This window comes from Salvelinus namaycush, chromosome 18 (assembly GCF_016432855.1).
Source record: "Salvelinus namaycush isolate Seneca chromosome 18, SaNama_1.0, whole genome shotgun sequence".
Taxonomy (NCBI): domain Eukaryota; kingdom Metazoa; phylum Chordata; class Actinopteri; order Salmoniformes; family Salmonidae; genus Salvelinus; species Salvelinus namaycush.
In genome coordinates, this window is record NC_052324.1 from 14,080,480 (window position 1) to 14,099,642 (window position 19,163).

Sequence of the window (19,163 nt, forward strand, 5' to 3'; positions counted from 1 at the left end):
TTGGTTTCATCAGACCAGAGAATCTTGTTTCTCATGGTCTAAGAGTCTTTAGTTGCTTTTTGGCAAACTCCAAGTGGGCTGTCATATGCTTTTTAGTGAGGAGTGGCTTCCGTCTGGCCACTCTACCATAAAGGCCTGATTGGTGGAGTGCTGCAGGGAAGGTTATCCTTCTGGAAGGTTCTCCCATCTCCACAGAGGAGCTCTGGAGCTCTGTCAGAGTGACCATCGGGCCACTGTGTTCTTGGGGACCTCCAATGCCTTAGAATGTTTTTCCTACCCTTCCCCAGATCTGTGCCTTGACACAATACTGTCTCGGAGCTCTGCGGACAATTTCTTCGACCTCATGGCTTGGTATTTGCTCTGACATGCACTGTCAACTGTATAGACAAGTGTGTGCCTTTCCAAATCATGTCCAATCAATTGAATTTACCAAAAGTGGACTCCAATACAATTTTAGAAACATCTAAAGGATGATCAATGGAAACAGGATGCACCTGAGTTCAATTTCGAGTCTTATTGCAAAGGGTATATTTAAATATTTATCTAAATAAGATATGTTTTTATTTTTTTAAACTTCCAAAATGTCTAAAAACCTGTTTTCACTTTGTCATTATGGGGTATTGTGTGTAGATGGATATGGAATTATTGGTATTTAATCCATTTTAGAATAAGGCTGTAACAAAATGAGGAAAAAGGGAAGGTGCTTCAACAAAGTGCTGAGTAAAGGGTCTGAATACTTATGTAAATGTGAAATGTATGTAAATGTGAAATGTATAAATTTGCAAACATTTCTTAAAACCTGTTTTTGCTTTGTCATTATAGGGTATTGTGTGTACATTGATGAGAGAGAAAAAAACGATTCAATCAATTTTCGAATAAGGCTGTAACGTAACAAAATGTGGAAAAACTCAAGGGGTCTGAATACTTTCCGAATTTACTGTATGTAGCTAGTTTGCTTAGCATGACCCAGCTCAGCAGAACCTCCGATGGTAATTATATTTCCGGAGTATAAAGCCTCTTCACAAATGGTTTCTATCAAGTCATAGCTATCACATCACTGGCACCGTTCTCTGATGAGGAGATTTTTAATTGCTGTTCCAGTGAAACAACAGACACTAACTTGGACAGCAGCAAGTAAGGTGTGTGTGAGAAACTACCAAAGTTACTTTTTTTGTCCAGAATAGCTTGTTGGCTTGAAATCGTTTCTGATTTTATTGATCAAGTTCATTTAACACATAAACATTTAAATTTAAATATTTCTTCATGTACACAGAAAAGCATTGGGTAAAATTCAAAACAATTGTTGTGATTCATAGTATTTTTATGGAATCATAAACATAACATTAATGATAAAATAATATGTTTCAGTGTCATTGTCCTTTACTTAAAGTGATTGGTATTATATAGCATTGCTAAATGATTGTCCTTGGTATGTCCTTAGATTCTCCTTGAACATGTTGAGAGAAAATAAGTGTTTTTTTGCAAACATGTTTATATATTTTACAAATAATAAAATAAAAAGCCTATGACAGTGATACGACTTTGAAAGTATTGCTACGGTTGCAATTACAGTAAATTTTTTACCAGAAGCACAAACTGCTTGCACAGTTGTGGACACTAGATTTGGCAATGATGATTATATGGTTTATTTACAAAAAAGTGCTAATATCGTTGCTGTGTAATCTTATGTGCATAAAAACAGCTTAAATATTGATTTAGAGCATATATATTTAATAGGTCAATAACTACAAAAGTCCAATGTTCTCCAGTCCTTTTTGAGTGCCTCTGTTATTCTTGTGCCATTCCATAAATAGCATTGATTTTCTCCTGGAACATTTTGACAACAACCCCCCTCTTTAGCTTCATGGTAGGTCCTGGAGAGAATATTGAAGAAAGAAAGGATATTCCATCAGACTTACTGTGCTCTCAAAATGAGTGTTCCCTCTTTCCTGTGCTCCAATCACATTTGATGTACTCAACAGCTTGGAAGAAAGATTATATCATGCAATGGTATCCAGGGGAATGTTGTTTAGTTTGAAACAGTCACAAGACTGCCTCGTCAGATACTGTACGTGATGAACATTACTGGCAAAACATTTACTTCTCTCTCGGCGTTCTTTGTAAAAGTGTGTCAAATTCTGAAAAAGCTAATTATCTATTGAAAATTACATACAGTAACATCACAAGACTAGCTTTAGTTTAACAATCTAAGTTAGTTTAATATACAGTACCAGCAAAAGTTTGGACACACCTATTCATTCAACGGTTTCTCTTTATTTTTACTATTTTCTACATTGTAGAATAATAGTGAAGACATCAACACTATGAAATAACACATATGGAATCATGTAGTAACCAAAAAAGTCTTAGACAATCAAAATATATTTTATATTTGAAATACTTCAAAATAGCCACCCTTTGCCTTGATTACAGCTTTGCACACTCTTGGCATTCTCTCAACCAGCTTCATGAGGTAGTCACCTGGAATGCATTTCAATTAACAAGTAGCCTTGTTAAAAGTTAATCTTAATGCGTTTGAGCCAATCAGTTGTGTTGTGACAAGGTAGGGGTGGTATATAGAATAGCCCTATTTGGTAAAAGACCAAGTCCATATTATGGCAAGAACAGCTCAAATAAGCAAGGGGAACTGACAGTCCATTATTACTTTAAGACATGAAGGTCAGTCAATCTGGAAAATTTCAAGAACTTTGAAAGTTTCTTCAAGTGCAATCGCAAAAACAATCAAGGGCTATGATGAAACTGGCTCTCATAAGGACCACTACAGGAAAGGAAGACTCAGAGTTACCTCTGCTGCAGAGGATAGAGTTAACTGCACCTCAGATTGCGACCCAAATAAATGCTTCAGAGTTCAAGTAACAAACACATCTCAACATCAACTGTTCAGAGGAGACTGTGTGAATCAGACCTTTATTTAATTAACCTTAATTTAACTAGGCAAGTCAGTTAAGAGCAAATTCGTATTTACAATGACGGCCTACCCAGGCCAAACCCTAACCAGGACGATGCTGGGCCTATGGGACTCTCAATGACGGCCGGGTGAAATACAACCTGGAATCAAACCAGGGTCTGTAGTGACGCCTCTAGCACTGAGATGCAGTGCCTTAGACCACTGCGCAACTCGGAAGACCGATGGTCGAATTGCTGCAATGAAACCACTACTAAAGGACACCAATAAGAAGAAGAGACTTGATTGGGCCAAGAAACATGAGCAATGGACATTAGACCGGTGGAAATCAGTTCTTTGTTCTGATGAGTACAAATTTGAGATTTTTGGTTCCAACCGCAGTGTCTTTGTGAGAGACAGAATAGATGAACGGATGATCTCCGCATGTGTGGTTCCCACCGTGAAGCATCGATAGGGAGGTGTGATGGTGCTTTGCTGGTGACACTGTCAGTGATTTATTTAGAATTCAAGGCACACTTAACCAGCATGGCTACCACAGCATTCTGCAACGATACGCCATCCCAGCTTGTTTGCGCTTAGCGGGACTATCATTCATTTTTCAACATGACCTTGAGCCAAAAAACACACCTCCAGGCTGTGTAAGGGTTATTTGACCAAGAAGGAGAGTGATGGAGTGTTGCATCAGATGACCTGGCCTCCACAATCACCCAACCTCAACCCAATTAAGATGGTTATGGTTTGGAAGGAGTTGAACCGCAGAGTGAAGGAAAAGCAGCCAACAAATGCTCAGCATATGTGGGAACTCCTTCAAGACTGTTGGAAAAGCATTCTTCATGAAGCTAGTTGAGAAAATGCCAAGAGTGTGCAAAGCCGTCATCAAGGCAAAGGGTGGCTACTTTGAAGAATCTAAAATATAAAGTGATTTGTTTAACACTTTTTTGGTTACTACATGATTCCATATGTGTGATTTCATAGTTTTGATGTCTTCACTATTATTCTATAATGTAGAAAATAGTCCAAATAAAGAAAAATCCTTGAATGAGTGGGTGTGTCCAAACTTTTGACTGGTACTGTATATATTTCTCACACTGACTGACTCACCCAGTTCTCCCCCGGATATGGAGAAGTCTCTTTCCAAAATGATCCACTTCTGGACCCTCTGGGCGTTGGAGTTGGCCTTAGCATTTACGCGCTCTATGCCCTCCTGGATGGCCTTGTAAATAGCTGGCTCCTTACTGGCTATAATCTCAGAGGCCTTGGTTGCCACGACGCCACGCTGCTGGCAGAACGCCAAGGCCTCTGGGGTCAACTCGTCCGTTGGATCGCCGTTGTCGTCGACTACACACTACGGAAGGAGAGTAGGGTCAAAGGTTAGGAGTGATCCAGGAGTCTTTCTGAACAGAGCCTGGTTCCAGATCTGTTTGTGCGGGAATAATTCTATTTGAATTGCTTAATAATTCTAAAGCAAGAATTCTAAAGTATGCCAATGAACATAGGAGTTGGCAATACAGTCCACATCTAATGTTTGAGGCCTTACTTTGAGTGTGAACATCATAGAGAGGAATTTGAGCTTGTCTCCGAGCAACATTGCGTTGCTGATGATGGCGGTCTCTGCTTTCACTGCATCCTCAATGGGCACAGGTGAAATATTCTCTCCTCCTGCTGTTATGATCAGCTCTGCAAGACAAGAATTGTCATACTTAGCTAGATATTTAAATCATAGATCTACATGATGTTCAACAATGATTATCTTGTATATCCAGGCTCAAGGCAGGAGTTACCCTTAGGCACAGACTTAGGATCAGGGGAAGGTACACAAAATTGACCTTAGATCAGTGTCTTGAGGAAACACCATCTTACTCCCATCAACACCCAACACTGGCAGCCATGTTGTGTAATGGCTATATACAGTACATCTAGAAAATAAACTGTTTATTTATTTATTTTTTATTTCACCTTTATTTTACCAGGTAGGCCAGTTGAGAACAAGTTCTCATTTACAACTGCGACCTGGCCAAGATAAAGCAAAGCAGTGCGACAAAAACAACAACACAGTTACACATGGGATAAACAAACGTACAGTCAATAACATCATAGAAAATCTGTATACAGTGTGTGCAAAGGAAGTAAGGAGGTAAGGCAATAAATAGGCCATAGTGGCGAAGTAATTACAATTTAGCAATTAACACTGGAGTGATAGATGTGCAGATGAGGATGTGCAAGTATAAATACTGGTGTGTAAAAGAGCAGAAAAAAAAAATATGAGGATGAGGTAGGTAGTTGGTTGGATGGGCTATTTACAGATGGGCTGTGTACAGCTGCAGCGATTGGTAAGCTGCTATGACAGCTGATGCTTGAAGTTAGTGAGGGAGATATAAGTCTCCAACTTCAGTGATTTTTGCAATTCCTTCCAGTCATTGGCAGCAGAGAACTGGAAGGAAAGGCGGCCAAAGGAGGTGTTGGCTTTGGGGATGACCAGTGAAATATACCTGCTGGAGCGCGTGCTACGGGTGGGTGTTGCTATGGTGACCAGGGAGCTGAGATAAGGCCGAGCTTTACCTAGCAAAGACTTATAGATGACCTGGAGCCAGTGGGTTTGGCAATGAATATGTAGCGAGAACCAGCCAACGAGAGCATACAGGTCGCAATGGTGGATAGTATATGGGGCTTTGGTGACAAAACGGATGCCACTGTGATAGACTGCATCCAATTTGCTGAGTAGAATGTTGGAGGCTATTTTGTAAATTACATCGCCGAAGTCAAGGATCGGCAGGATAGTCAGTTTTACAAGGGTATGTTTGGCAGCATGAGTGAAGGAGGCTTTGTTGCGAAATAGGAAGCCGATTCTGGATTTAATTTTGGATTGGAGATGCTTAATATGAGTCTGGAAGGAGAGGTTACAGTCTAGCCAGACACCTAGGTATTTGTAGTTGTCCACATATTCTAAGTCAGAACCATCCAGAGTAGTGATGCTAGGCGGGCAGGTGCGGGCAGCACCCACCCGCCTAGCATCACTACTCTAAGTACTATACCCTTTATCCTCCCTGTGATGAACAGGAAGTTGTCCTTGTCGTGCTTGCCCAGGTCTCCAGAGTGCAGCCAGCCCTGCTGGTCCAAGGCCTCCTCAGTCTTTTCTGGCTCGTTCAGGTAGCCCATGAACACATGACGCCCCCAGAAACAGATCTCACCATTCCCATCCTCATCTGGCTTGTCCAACTTTGTCTGGCAGCCATTCACCACCTTTCCACAGCTGAGGACAACATCAAGATATTCTTTGTTGTTGACAGTTTGCTGTCAGCTCTTTATACGGTGAGACCGCAAAGCAAGAATGTATTTAATGTCACTTTTATATCTGATGGCTTATCGGTATCAATTCATGTTTTGCTATCACAATGCTAGCTTTGTCAACTACAAATTAATGAATGTAAACAGTCATTACAAATGGCAGTGGACATCCTAGTTTTCCAGTTGCTGACCTCATGATCTTGAAGTTATTCTCCCAGGAGATGGTGTGAGGGCCGGTGCTTTCACTCATCCCATACAGCTCATACAAGGGGAGGCGAAGGCTCATGAAATACTCCAGGGTCTCCCTAGTGATGGGTGCGGCCCCTGTTAAGCAGTTCCTGCAGCGGTCCAGGCCCATGGCCCAGTGAACCTTCTTAAAAACCAGGTTGTTTGCCAGCATGAAGCCCCATGGCAACAGGTTCTCTCTGGAATCCACAACAAACAAGGAGGAATACCACACATGGTGTAAAAGATTAAAGAGATTCTCTGTTACCTTTGTATACTTTTTAAGCAGTAGTTCTGAAAGTGGCACTCACGAGCCAAAAGCGGTCCCTAAAAATTGTGTACACATCACTTATGTGCCGATATGTGCACCACAATATTGCTCGCTGTCTCTCGTTTTGCTGTGTGTGCATCACTCAAATGGTGAGGGGCTGATTGGCTGGAACTCAAATTGCTAGGGGCCTGGCCCACGTGGTGGAAAATGTAGGGAAAATGGCGCTGCAAAGCTTCCAGTAAATAAACTAGGGGTTTGCTGGCTAACTGAGGTAAGACAGTAATTCTGCTCATAGATTATGCATGTATGAACAAAACAAATTGACACATCCAGCCCAAAGCGGGAGGTTTAAAAAATACTTACTAGTCGCCAAACTTGGCTGGAATTTTATCTAGTTTAGAATACAAAAAAATGCTATTTGGGCATGAGTGAGGTTGTATGTTTTTTTTTATTGTTATTGATAAGATCATGTCTATGGGTGAAATTTGATGCACTGAAAATCTGCATTATTTCTGAAGTACGGGTTTGATTGAACAACAAGAACCTGAGCTAAATCCTTACCCATTCATGGCACTGTAGCTGGCTTGCAATCCGATGGATTTAGCCCAGTCTGCCACTCTTTTCCTCATTCCAGAGGACTTGGCACCAATGGCTTTCATCTTCTCCTGCATCTTCTCCCACACACGGGGAACTCCCAGGAAACTGGTGGGGCGCACCTCTTTCAGAGTAGTCCCCAAAGAGCCCTATGAAATCATATTGTTACTGGTTATCAAGTCATATCAAGTTACTCCCGTCCCACCCTTCCCAATCAAGTCAAAACCAAACCACCACAATTCAATCAATTGTTCCCAATGTAAATAGCATTTTGAGAGGAAAGTAATGCACATCATCCATTTCTGTAGTATAATAGTTGGATTCTGGATTCTGACCTTCAGGGCGTCTGGTTCTGCGAAATACGTCACCGCTGCGAATCTCATGGCGATCCACATGTCATTGACCTGGGCAGCTACATGGCTCAGGGGCAGATAGCTCAACACCACCTCCTCACCATGTTTCAGATCTGGCATGGTGCCCGCCGCATTTGAAGTCCAAGTGATCTGAGGAGAGAGTCGGTCACCACTTAGAACTAAACTAAAAACTATACACTACGTTTTTGTTTGTCCTTGCCGTGAACAATACATGGACAAAATTGTGACTTTTTCACATACTGTATCCAGTGCTCAGTGGCCCCAGAGCTATCTCCACCATATAGTACTACTGTAATGTGTCTGAGAGAGCCACCACATTCTGTGAGGATGAAGGGGAGGCCAGCTGGATACTGCAGTACAGTAAAAGTACACGTAAATATAGAGCTTTTTCCTCAATAGGATTACTCACATTGTCATGACTCAGCATGACCCCTTTGGGGTTGCCTGTGGTTCCAGAGGTGTAGATGAGCGTACAACACTGGTTAGCCCTCTGACTGTCCACCACAGCATTCAGCTGTTCCTCAGGCACCTCCTCACCCAGCTTCATAAACTCAGCCCACTGTAGGAGGACAGAGGTTGAGTCAGTAACACCTGATTCACATTATAGAGCCAATCTGAATCGTACTCTGCTGGCTTAGATATTTTCTATTCACATGATCCTTTTCAGAAGGGTTCCAACAACAATGGTGGATGTGTAACAAAGCCAGCCCAGTGCAGCTCGACTTGGCTCTGTTTGCTCAGTAATGTGAATGGATTAACAGTCTCACAGTTACAGTGTAGGAAAGGAAATATTCTAGGAAATAATGTGTGCTACTAACATTGCTATCTATTAGGCAAATAAATAATGTTTTTTTCCAGCTGGCTAAACTTGATCTTGTTAATAGAGATTATTTTGATGCAAACTTACAGTGTACAAGTTTGGCAGCTTCTGTTGCAGTTCATCCTTGTACTGAACGATAGCTTTCAAGTGTGGAAGCTCGTCCTTAATCTGAAAAGTATGGACAAAGTAGGAATTTTAGAATGAATCATTTTAGCACAAAAACAAAAAACATTTTCACTTGATCTACTTACAAATAAAACAGCACAGTATTGGATTAATTCTTTAAAAAATTTATTATTTGCATAACTCTCTGCATAGAGTTATATTATTGTATACAAAATGATTGACGCATTTGTCTCACCCGGTTTTAAAATCTATTGCACACCTACTGTATATTACTTGACATGGATAAACAAACCAAAATGTATTCATGTTTTTCCTTATGTGTGTAATTCATTGTGATGTTAATGTGTCATATGTATTCAATTGGCTGGATGTAGTCAACTGACCAGATGCACATGCCTCAGTCTAGAGGTTATTTAAGTAGGTGTGTTTCACAGTTGTGTATCACCTGACGAAGATCCAACTCAGATCGAAACATATTTTTTCTGCATCTTTTTAAATCACAATGGGAGTATACCATACCTTTTTTAAATTTTATTGGCAGACACAACCAGGGCAAACGTATAGTTCAGTATGTGTTATGGGGTCTCACCTGGAGGATTTTGAGGAGTTGTTTGTGGTTCTCCACCACAAGGACGTTGGCCTCACAGTTGTCTGCTACATACTGACATGCCTCGGGGGAGTTGGTGGTGTAGATGCCTGCAGCAAAACCCCTGGCACACAACACACATCAAACAACCTTCGTATTGAGGCGGTTTAGACTGTGATTGCTGTGTGTGATGAATACTTTCTATGAGGAAGCAGCTGGTTGTCCAAGTCACACAGCATTTACAGTGTGAACAACAGTGCAGGGTAGTGCATGGTAAGATAGTGCATGCTAGATGTATAATGATAGGGGTGGCAGGTAGTCTAGCGGTTAGAGAGGTGCGCCAGTAACCGGAGGGTTGCCAGTTCAAATTCCGGGTCTGACGGGAAAATATTTGGCCTGCCGTTGTTCCCTTGAGCAAGGCACTTACCACCCCACAACAACATCTCCCCAGGTACCCAGTGTGGCAGCCCCCCCGCACCTCTCCAAAAACCTGTGTATGTATGTGTGTCTTTCAGAGGGGTTAAAAGCAGAAGTCAAATGTTGTTATTATTACCCAGCCAGGATACAGCCAATGTCTGAGATGAACCACTCTGGAGAGTTAAAGCCCAGAATACCGACACCATGGTAACGCTCCAGCCCCAACTACAGTAGAGGGAGGAAGAGAAAGAGTCCGAAAGAAACATTTATAATCAATAAGAACGTGGCACACTGCCTCATTTACTGTCGACCTACGTGATGCTTTGAAAACTACTCCAGTTTATAGCCTCTCCTTGACACTGGAGACGTAACTTAAGCATTGAATCTAACACAGCCAAGTGTTGGTTTTCACCAGCACCATTCTTACAAGGAGACAGACATGGAAATGGGAGAAAAAGGAAATTATTTCTGCTGTGTAAATATTCATAATCCCCTTTCTCTGAAGGTGAAATTCTAAATAGTCCATAGCCCAGGGATCATCAACTAGATTCAGCCTTGAGCCAATTTTTTTAATTAAGCTATAAGGCCCTTAGCCGTGGTATATTGGACATATAAAACAAACCCCTGAAGTGCCTTATGGTTATCATAAACTGGTTACCAACGTAATTAGAGCAGTAAAAATACATATTTTGTCATAGCCGTGATATACCACGGCTGTCAGCCAATCAGCATTCAGAGCTCAAACCACCACGTTTATAATGAAAAGTATGAAAATGAAGGCACTCACTAATGTAAGTTGCTCTGGATAAGAGCGTCTGCTAAATGACTAAAATGTCAAATTTTTTAAAATTAAAATGACAAATCATTTGTTGACTGCAGATTGACTGCAAGAAGCCCAAACAGATATGTTTGACTAAAACATAATAATTTCAAACCTTGCTTACATTTGTATACGATCACGCGTCTCTCTATTATCTGTGGGAGTACTTGGGAACAGATTTCTTAAGTTAATTTCACTTAGCGCTCATTTCCTGGAGTTTTTACAGCCTTATTTCCAACAATGAAACAAAGACATATAATACTAATCTACATATATTTTTTTTAGCTTAGAAAATTTGGGGGGCCAAATAAAACCACCCGCTGGCCAAATTTGGCTCTCGTGGCTGCCAGTTTTCAGTGATGTTAACAGATCTTCATTAGAATTCACTGGCAAAGTTCAAAAATACTCATACGCCTCTGTATAGACACAGCCACTAAAAAATGCAGAACACATCCTGGTAAAAGTACATCATAACATAGAACTTTGAGAGATCCTTTTCCATTAAATTCCACGCAAGCATAAAACAGAGAGCAACTAAAGAGCACAGACACTGACACAACATCTACATCAATAAACAGACCTTGAGGAAGCTCTTGGCCGCCACTTGGCACTGCTGGTAATACTCCCTCCAGGTCAGGGTGACCCACTGCCCCTCTTTCTTAGATGCCAGTGCAGGCAGGTCTCCATAGCTCTCCACCGTCTCCAGGAACATCTGGTGGACGGTAATGGGGGCCTTGCAGCCCAGCCCTGTCTCAGTCATCCTCAGCTTGACCGCCTGATCCCTAAAGGAGCACCAGAGCTGCTCCGCTGGGGCCAGAGACACATCCGACAGCTTCAGGGGAACCGAGGCACCTGTAGTGAAATCAAATCAAATCAAACGTAATTTGTCACATGCGTCGAATACAACAAGTGTAGACCTTAGCGTGAAATGCTTTCTTACAAGCCTTAACCAACAGTACAGTTCAAGAAGTGTTAAGAAAATATTTACCAAATACACTAAAGTAAAAAATAATAAAAAGTAACACAATAACATAACAATAACGAGGCTATATACAGGGGGTACCGGTACCGAGTCAGTGTGCAGGGGTACGGGTTAGAGGTAATTTGTACATATAGGTAGGGGTGAAGTGACTATGCATAGACAATAAACAGCGAGTAGCAGCAGTGTACAAAACAAATGGAGGAGGGGCGGGGGGTCAATGTAATAGTCCGGTGGCCATTTGATTAATTGTTCAGCAGTCTTATGGCTTGGGGGTAGAAGCTGTTAAGGAGCCTTTTGGTCCTAGACTTGGCGCTCCAGCACCGCTTGCCATGCGGTAGCAGAGAAAACAGTCTATGACTTGGGTGACTGGAGTCTCTGACAATTTTATGGGCTTTCCTCTGACACCACCTATTATATAGGTCCTGGACTGCAGGAAGCTTAGTCCCCTCTGTAGTGCCTTACGGTCAGATGCCGAGCAGTGCCATATCAAGCGGTGATGCAATCGGTCAAGATGCTCTCGATGGTGCAGCTGTAGAACTTTTTGAGGATCTGCGGACCCATGCCAAATCTTTTCAGTCTCCTGAGGGGGAAAAGGTTTTGTCGTGCCCTCTTCATGACTGATTGGTGTGTTCGGACCATAATAGATCTTTGGTAATGTTGTCACCAAGGAACTTGAAACTCTCGACCAACTCCACTACAGCCCCGTTGATGTTAATAAGGGCCTGTTTGCCCCGCCTTTTCCTGTAGTCCACGATCAGCTCCTTTGTCTTGCTCACATTGAGGGAGAAGTTGTTGTCCTGGCACCACACTGCCAGTTCTCTGACCTCCTCCCTATAGGCTGTCTCATCGTTGTCAGTGATCAGGCCTACCACTGTTGTGTCGTCAGCAAACTTAATGATGGTGTTGGAGTATTGTTTGGCCACACAGTCGTGGGTGAACAGGGAGTACAGGAGGGGACTAAGTACACACCCCTGAGGGGCCCCCGTGTTGAGGATCAGCGTGGCAGACATGTTGTTGCCTAGCCTTACCACCTGGGGGTGGCCCATCAGGAAGTCCAGGATCCAGTTGCAGAGGGAGGTGTTCAGTCCCAGGGTCCTTAGCTTAGTGATGAGCTTCGTGGGCACTATGGTGTTGAACGCTGAGCTGTAGTCAATGAACTGCATTCTCACATAGGTGTTCCTTTTGTCCAGGTGGGAAAGGGCAGTGTGGAGTGCGATTGAGATTGCGTCATCTGTGGATCTGTTGGGGCGGTATGCGAATTGGAGTGGGTCTAGGGCACAGGTGTCAAACTCATTCCACGGGGGGCCGAGTGTCTGCGGGTTTTCGCTCCTCCCTTGTACTTGATTGATGAATTAACATCACTAATTAGTTAGGAACTCCCCACACCTGGTTGTCTAGGGCTTTATTGAAAGGAAAAACCAAAAACCTGCAGACACTAGGCCCTCCGTGGAATGAGTTTGACACCCCTGGTCTAGGGTATCCGGGAGGATGCTGTTGATTTGAGCCATGACCAGCCTTTCAAAGCACTTCCTGGATACCGACGTGAGTGCTACGGGGCAGTAATCATTTAGGCAGGTTACCTTCGCTTTCTTGGGCACAGGGACAATGGTGGTCTGTTTGAAACATGTAGGTATTACAGACTCGGTCAGGGAAAGGTTGAAAATGTCAGTGAAGACACCAGTCAGTTGGTCCACGCATGCTTTGAGTACACGTCCTGGTAAGTCATCTGGCCACGCGGCTTTGTGAATGTTGACCTGTTTAACGGTCTTGCTAACATCGGCTACCGAGAGCGTTATCACACAGTCATCCAGAACAGCTGGTGCTCTCGTGCATGCTTCAGTGTTGCTTGCCTCGAGGAAAGCATAAAAGGCATTTAGCTCGTCTGGTAGGCTCGCGTCACTGGGCAGCTCGCGTCTGGGTTTCCCTTTGTAGTCCGTAATAGTTTTCAAGCCCTGACACATCCAATGAGCGTCAGAGCCGGTGTAATAGGATTCAATCTCAATCCTGCATTGACGCTTCGCTTGTTTGATGGATCGTCTGAGGGCATAGCGGGATTTCTTCTAGGCGTCTGGATTAGTGTCCCACTCCTTGAAAGCGGCAGCTCTAGCCTTTAGCTCGATGTGGATGTTGCCTGTAATCCATGGCTTCTGGTTGGGATATGTACGTATGGTCACTGTGGGGATGACGTCGTTGATGCACTTATTGATGAAGCCAATGACTAAGGTGGTATACTCCTCAATGCCATTGGATATATCCCGGAACATATTCCAGTCTGTGCTAGTATAACAGTACTGTAGCGTAGCATCCATGTCATCTGACCACTTGTAGTATGGGGACAGCAGGGGCAGCAGTTTCCTGCCATCAGTGGTAGTTTATGAAGTAATCTCAAAGACTAATATTCCCCTGCCCTGTCCCCACAAGAACTCAGTGGACCGCAGGCAGGTACAGAATGAGAATGTGTTCTCAGTGAACTTACCTTGTAAAATAAGGGTTAAATAAAACAGAAGTCAGGATGTGTGGCTATTTCTGAGAATCAGACTGGACTATATCCCACCCTCCTTCGCTGTCTCAGTGTGAAGCATAACCATTTGAACCCTCTTAACTAGAGCTGGGATGCCTGTATCATATTGACTCAGAGAATAGAGGAAGCTATGGAATGTCCCTGTCTACCCACCAATCAGGTTTGCGTGGTGAAACTGGCTCTGATTAAATAGAAAAGGTTGATTGATCAAAATCATGCAATGGGGGACAGGTAAATCATTTTCTTCCTCAAGAGATTAAATAACACATTTCCTCAAAGGTAAGAATAACTGTAACCTTGAACTGATTATGCTTTTTAGGCACATTTCTGTCAACCTGTTCCACAAGTTTCTTTATAACTGCTGTATTATGAACAAAACATAATCATGTTCCTCTTGTAGGTGATAAACATCTGATCTGCTTCAGTTAAGTTGAGTCCATATCCTATAAAAAAAACTCTTGGCTCTACCTATGATCATCATAAACTGCTATTACCTGAGATAGGATCCCATTGAGGTCCCTCTAGTCCAGGTGATCTGGGTGGTTTGGCTGGTGCTTCAGGTATGCTTGCTGGGGTTATCATTGCAGGTTCTACAGCAGTTGTCTCCTGGCTGTCTTCGCCCTCTCTATCTGACTCGGACTCAGAGTTTGGCTGTGGATTGTCTACTACTCCTCCATTGACAAGGGGACTGGAATGGTTTCTGTTCTGTTGGAGTTTGGCGACTGGTGGTAACTGTTCGGTTTCGCCAAGAGGAATGTCACTCACACAACTAGAATGAAGCACATGAAAATAAAATATGCTTTAAAGAAACACTCAGTCATAAAATACTATACCATTGTTTGGTGAATATTTAGCAATTATAAACTGGTACTTCAACTGTCCTGTCAGAATTTGTTCTCCAGCAAAGAAGATTACTATAAATCCACATACCTCTCAGAACTCTTCTCTATGACAGGAACCCCATTGAGGACAATGGAATCCTCTTGTTCAGACATCTTGTAATTGCTTCAATAAAAGACGTACATTATCTCCATTAGATGTGCAGGAACCACTAGATCATGATGAACAAGCTTTCAATATCAAATGAATAAAATCTCTAAATAGTTTGTGCAAAGGCTCCTGATATTCTACTAATTCAAGAGAAAAAGTGTAACCTCCTGGATCTTTATATGAGTGGCTATTGCAACATGACAGCGTCAGGGGTAGTGTGTCAATAGCTGCTTAGTTCGATTGATAACGAATGGCGAAATTAAAGGGTTTGTACCAACAACCTATAACCATTTGCAGAGCTTTTTACAATCTTTCACTTAAATATAGTAGGTTACACCAAGACGGTTGATTTTTAAATTAGAAAGTGACTGAGAAAGAGTGGGTATTTCTGCTGAAAACCCCTTTTTTGTCTTATCTTCAAAGGCAGATTTCAGTCAAGGTCCTGTACAGTAGTTATCTCCCCAGGCACACATAGTAAATGTGTTGGTTTTTTACATGTCTCAAATACAACATAGGCCCAAAGCATGTAGTGCACATAGAGTATCATGTTGGGTTACTTGACCATGATTCCTCATCATTATCTCTGACATGATGTCAATCAGCCTATGATGAAAAATGTCAGTGAAATTATGCCATCTTGTGTTTTATCTTGAAATTGAAGACAATTTTCACACATATCTGCTCTAGTTTAGCTATGACAGTCATAATGATGACATGCCTTGAGCATACCATATTGCCAAGAAGCTGCTAAACATGTATGGAGAGAGAAAAATGGATGCTGTCACTTCAAATTCCAAACAAGTAGTTAAAATATTGAGACAGAGCTCATAACAGTGATATAGCATTTTTATCTGGTTCATGAGGACATTGTTTTGTTTCACGACTTCAACAAGAAAAGAACAGAAGATCCGTCCAGATAGATCAGATAACTATGATCAAAATGTCTCTCGGGCAAAAGTGAATCAGAATTGCAAAACAATTGCCTAAGTTATGTGGCAAAGTAAACACTGAACTTTTGCACAGAATGCTGCAAACATTAGTGCTTACTGACGTTTCTGCAAAAAAACAATGAACTGTAATAGATAGTTGGATAGAATCTCTATGCGCTCTTAAAGGATCAATGCACACATTTTTATCTCAATATCAAATAACTTCTGGGTAACAATTAAGCACCTTAATGTGATTAGAAGTGGTTAAAAAAAATGAACAAAAATAGCTTCTCAACAAGAGCAATTTCTCAAGCAAGAAATTTGATAGGACTGTCTGTTAGTGGTCTAAGTGGGAGGGGAAAACTAAAAACTAGCTGTTATTAGCAGAGAGGATTGGAACTCTTTCTTATTGGTCTATTTACTGCCTGGTGATGCCACCAGGGCAGGCAGGTCAACACTCTATCCCACCAAAACAGGCTGAAATTCCAGGCGGTCTTTTCAAACCCTAAAAGGGCATATCATCAATTTCACAATTTCACTGTATTATTCCATACTCATAGTGTGTAAATATATATAAAACACAGATACATCAAGTTTTTGACTGCACTGGGCCTTTAACAGATTACCTCTAAACAGGTAGCAAATTGACACAAAAATATACAATTCTGTATCTATGTTCCTACATGAGCAAGGCCTCAACCCATCAAGTAATGAGCTGTCCATTTCAAATATTGAAATATATTTTAGTATGTGTGTATCTCTCCAGCAGCATCAGGTCTAGAGTGACCCAGGCTAGCACTGTTTGTGTTGGCTTTAACAAGACAATAAAGAATAAGCCTGAGCCTGTTGGCAAAACATTAAAACCAGAGGAACCTGCTTGGTTAAGTTTAGTTCAAACATGTTTTTTGCATGTATGTCCTGAGATGTAGGCAAGGTCATGTTTGTTTGTTTGCTTTGAACACATGTATATATCTATATATAGATTAGGCAACCAATGCATGCAGCTATTTTAGGTTACTGGTCAAATTCTTTTCACTCTGAACATGCCTCTGCCCCTGAAATGCAAACATTACATTGGATTTATACCGTGAAGGCTACTGTATCAGTACCAGAAAGCAATCTAAAAGTTTAGGTTGGTTTTAATGGTTAGACAATTACATGTAATTATAGGCAACTTAACACCTCCCAATATCAGTCAATGCTTTGCTGTAGATGCTGAATAAATCATCCTAAATATTCACCAAGGTTTATAATGCAGTAACTGTCCAACTGCTTCAAATTGATTTCACAAACCAAGACAGACGGACAAATGTATACCAAGACAGACAGACAGACAGACGGACAGACGGACAGACGGACAGACGGACAGACGGACAGACAGACGGACAGACGGACAGACAGACAGACAGACAGACAGACAGACAGACAGACAGACAGACAGACAGACAGACAGACAGACAGACAGACAGACAGACAGACAGACAGACAGACAATTGACCCTAGTTCCCCACTGACATGTGAGCAAGGACTGTAGGAACATGTTGCAAGAGCTGTCTGTGATTTGTAGATTGACGTGGTGGCCTGGCACATGAAAAAATAGCCTATCGTGAAAGAATTGAAAGCACACATAAAAAAGCATGATATTAGCAGAATATTATAATACCTTTCTATTGAATAAAGACAGAGCAGATATCCTACCTTGTTCAGAGACTTTGTTCAGACAGGGATAGACAGAGGCAGGTGCTATATGACATCACCTTGGCAGGAGAGAGTGCAGGGAAAACTTGGATGGACATCGATGTGATGTGCACAACGTGGGACTGTCACCCAGGACAGCAGCTGATAAGCCTGTAGAGGTATGTATGGGGGATAGTACTATCCAACTCAGGTCTGTATGCACTCTTACGGAATTTCACCTGAGGGTCAAATAGCTAGTTAACGATCCACCAGTAGACTTGAACAAAGGTTACCTTCTGCAGCAGTAGATGCTGGAAACTGACAAGGAGGCTGTGTGGGGGGTAGCAGACTACATTACAGCCTGTGGATCTAAGTTAAGCCTGTGTTGACATTGCTGTGCCTGTTTACGTGAATGTTAAACAGTTTTAAGACACATTTCATGAGAAACATATTTCTGATTCTAAGAATATGAAGTAAAACCATCACTTTAGCTCAAGACACTGGTCATTTTGACTGGACTAAAGCAAGTTATTGTGTCAGCCCTTATCAGTTCTAAATCATGGGGATGTAACATTAATTGATATAGCAAGATAACTTCTGAAAGTTTATGGGAAAAGAGGAGACTTTGACCCACAATACACAGATCTTTAATATGTGGAACAAACATTGTGCAACAACAACTTGTTGTAACGTGAAACACCTCTGCATTGAAATAAGCGTAACAAATGAATGTCAACTAAGTTGTTTTCTAAGATTAATATATATTGTTATTGACCTGTATTTAATTTCCAGTGGTTAAATTCTGTATTTTAGATCAAAGTATCAGTCTTATGTTATGTCATGAGGGGTGTTGAATTGTATGAGGTGAGAACTGCAATGATCTGAAGCTGGACATTTTAGTAAATGCAGGTGAGAGTTCAACCACGTGCTCCAGATATTCTGGGCACCAAGGTCATTTAGTCATACCACCAGTCACACCACACCTGCCCTCACTTATCACTGCCGCAGCAAGTCTGGAGATATGACAGAAATATTAACAAGGCTACAATATCAAAATAGTACATAGCAACAACTATATATAGGCCAGACTTGTCTATGAAATTGGGTCCTGCTTGTGACATCTCAAAAAAACATTTGCTTTAATTTGGAAAAAAATAGCATTCAAAATATTTTTGTTTATTAAAAAAAATTGTACATACAGGAAAACTGTACAATTACATCAATCAACATATCAAAGATAGCAGACTGAACACAGCAGTGCAGATCACCTCAAGATAAAAACGTAATATTCAATATCTTTAAATATTAGCACTTCACGTACTGGTGGGTAATAACCTTCAATCTGGATAATGACACAAAACAAATCATATGGCTAGAGAAATGTATCGACAAATATTACGAAAACAAGCAAAACCCAAACATGACGGAGAGTAAACAAGGAGAATCAATCTCCAAAAGAAAACGTGAGTCCCTGATGGATACAGACGACTTAAGCTTTTCACCACCGGGAATCTGTTAAAATCAATAAATGACAAACTGGGAATACTTGAACTAGTCAGTAAAATTATAAAAGAATTGTAGGCGAGCCTCAAGATGAGTGACGAAAAATATGCGACAATA

The 19,163-nt window shown here is 41.6% G+C and overlaps 1 protein-coding gene across 2 annotated transcripts; it reads right to left on the minus strand.

Annotated features, from left to right (window-relative positions):
- Positions 1-1,185: 1,185 nt before the first annotated feature.
- Positions 1,186-17,717, minus strand: LOC120063109 (long-chain-fatty-acid--CoA ligase ACSBG2-like). Of its 2 annotated transcripts, XM_039013279.1 has the most exons (15): positions 17,565-17,717; positions 14,878-14,952; positions 14,442-14,716; positions 11,025-11,296; positions 9,761-9,849; positions 9,211-9,331; positions 8,583-8,663; positions 8,085-8,234; positions 7,637-7,804; positions 7,269-7,450; positions 6,403-6,636; positions 5,959-6,176; positions 4,464-4,603; positions 4,028-4,271; positions 1,186-1,874 (listed from the first exon to the last, which is right to left on the minus strand). In XM_039013279.1, exons 2-15 carry the CDS (start codon positions 14,940-14,942, stop codon positions 1,789-1,791), a joined length of 2,325 nt encoding a protein of 774 aa, XP_038869207.1. In that variant the 5' UTR covers positions 14,943-14,952; positions 17,565-17,717; the 3' UTR covers positions 1,186-1,788. The 2 variants fall into 2 exon arrangements, with proteins under 2 accessions (XP_038869207.1, XP_038869206.1); XM_039013278.1 differs by lacking the exon at positions 17,565-17,717 and having other exon boundaries at positions 14,878-15,096.
- Between the last annotated feature and the right edge of the window lie 1,446 nt (positions 17,718-19,163).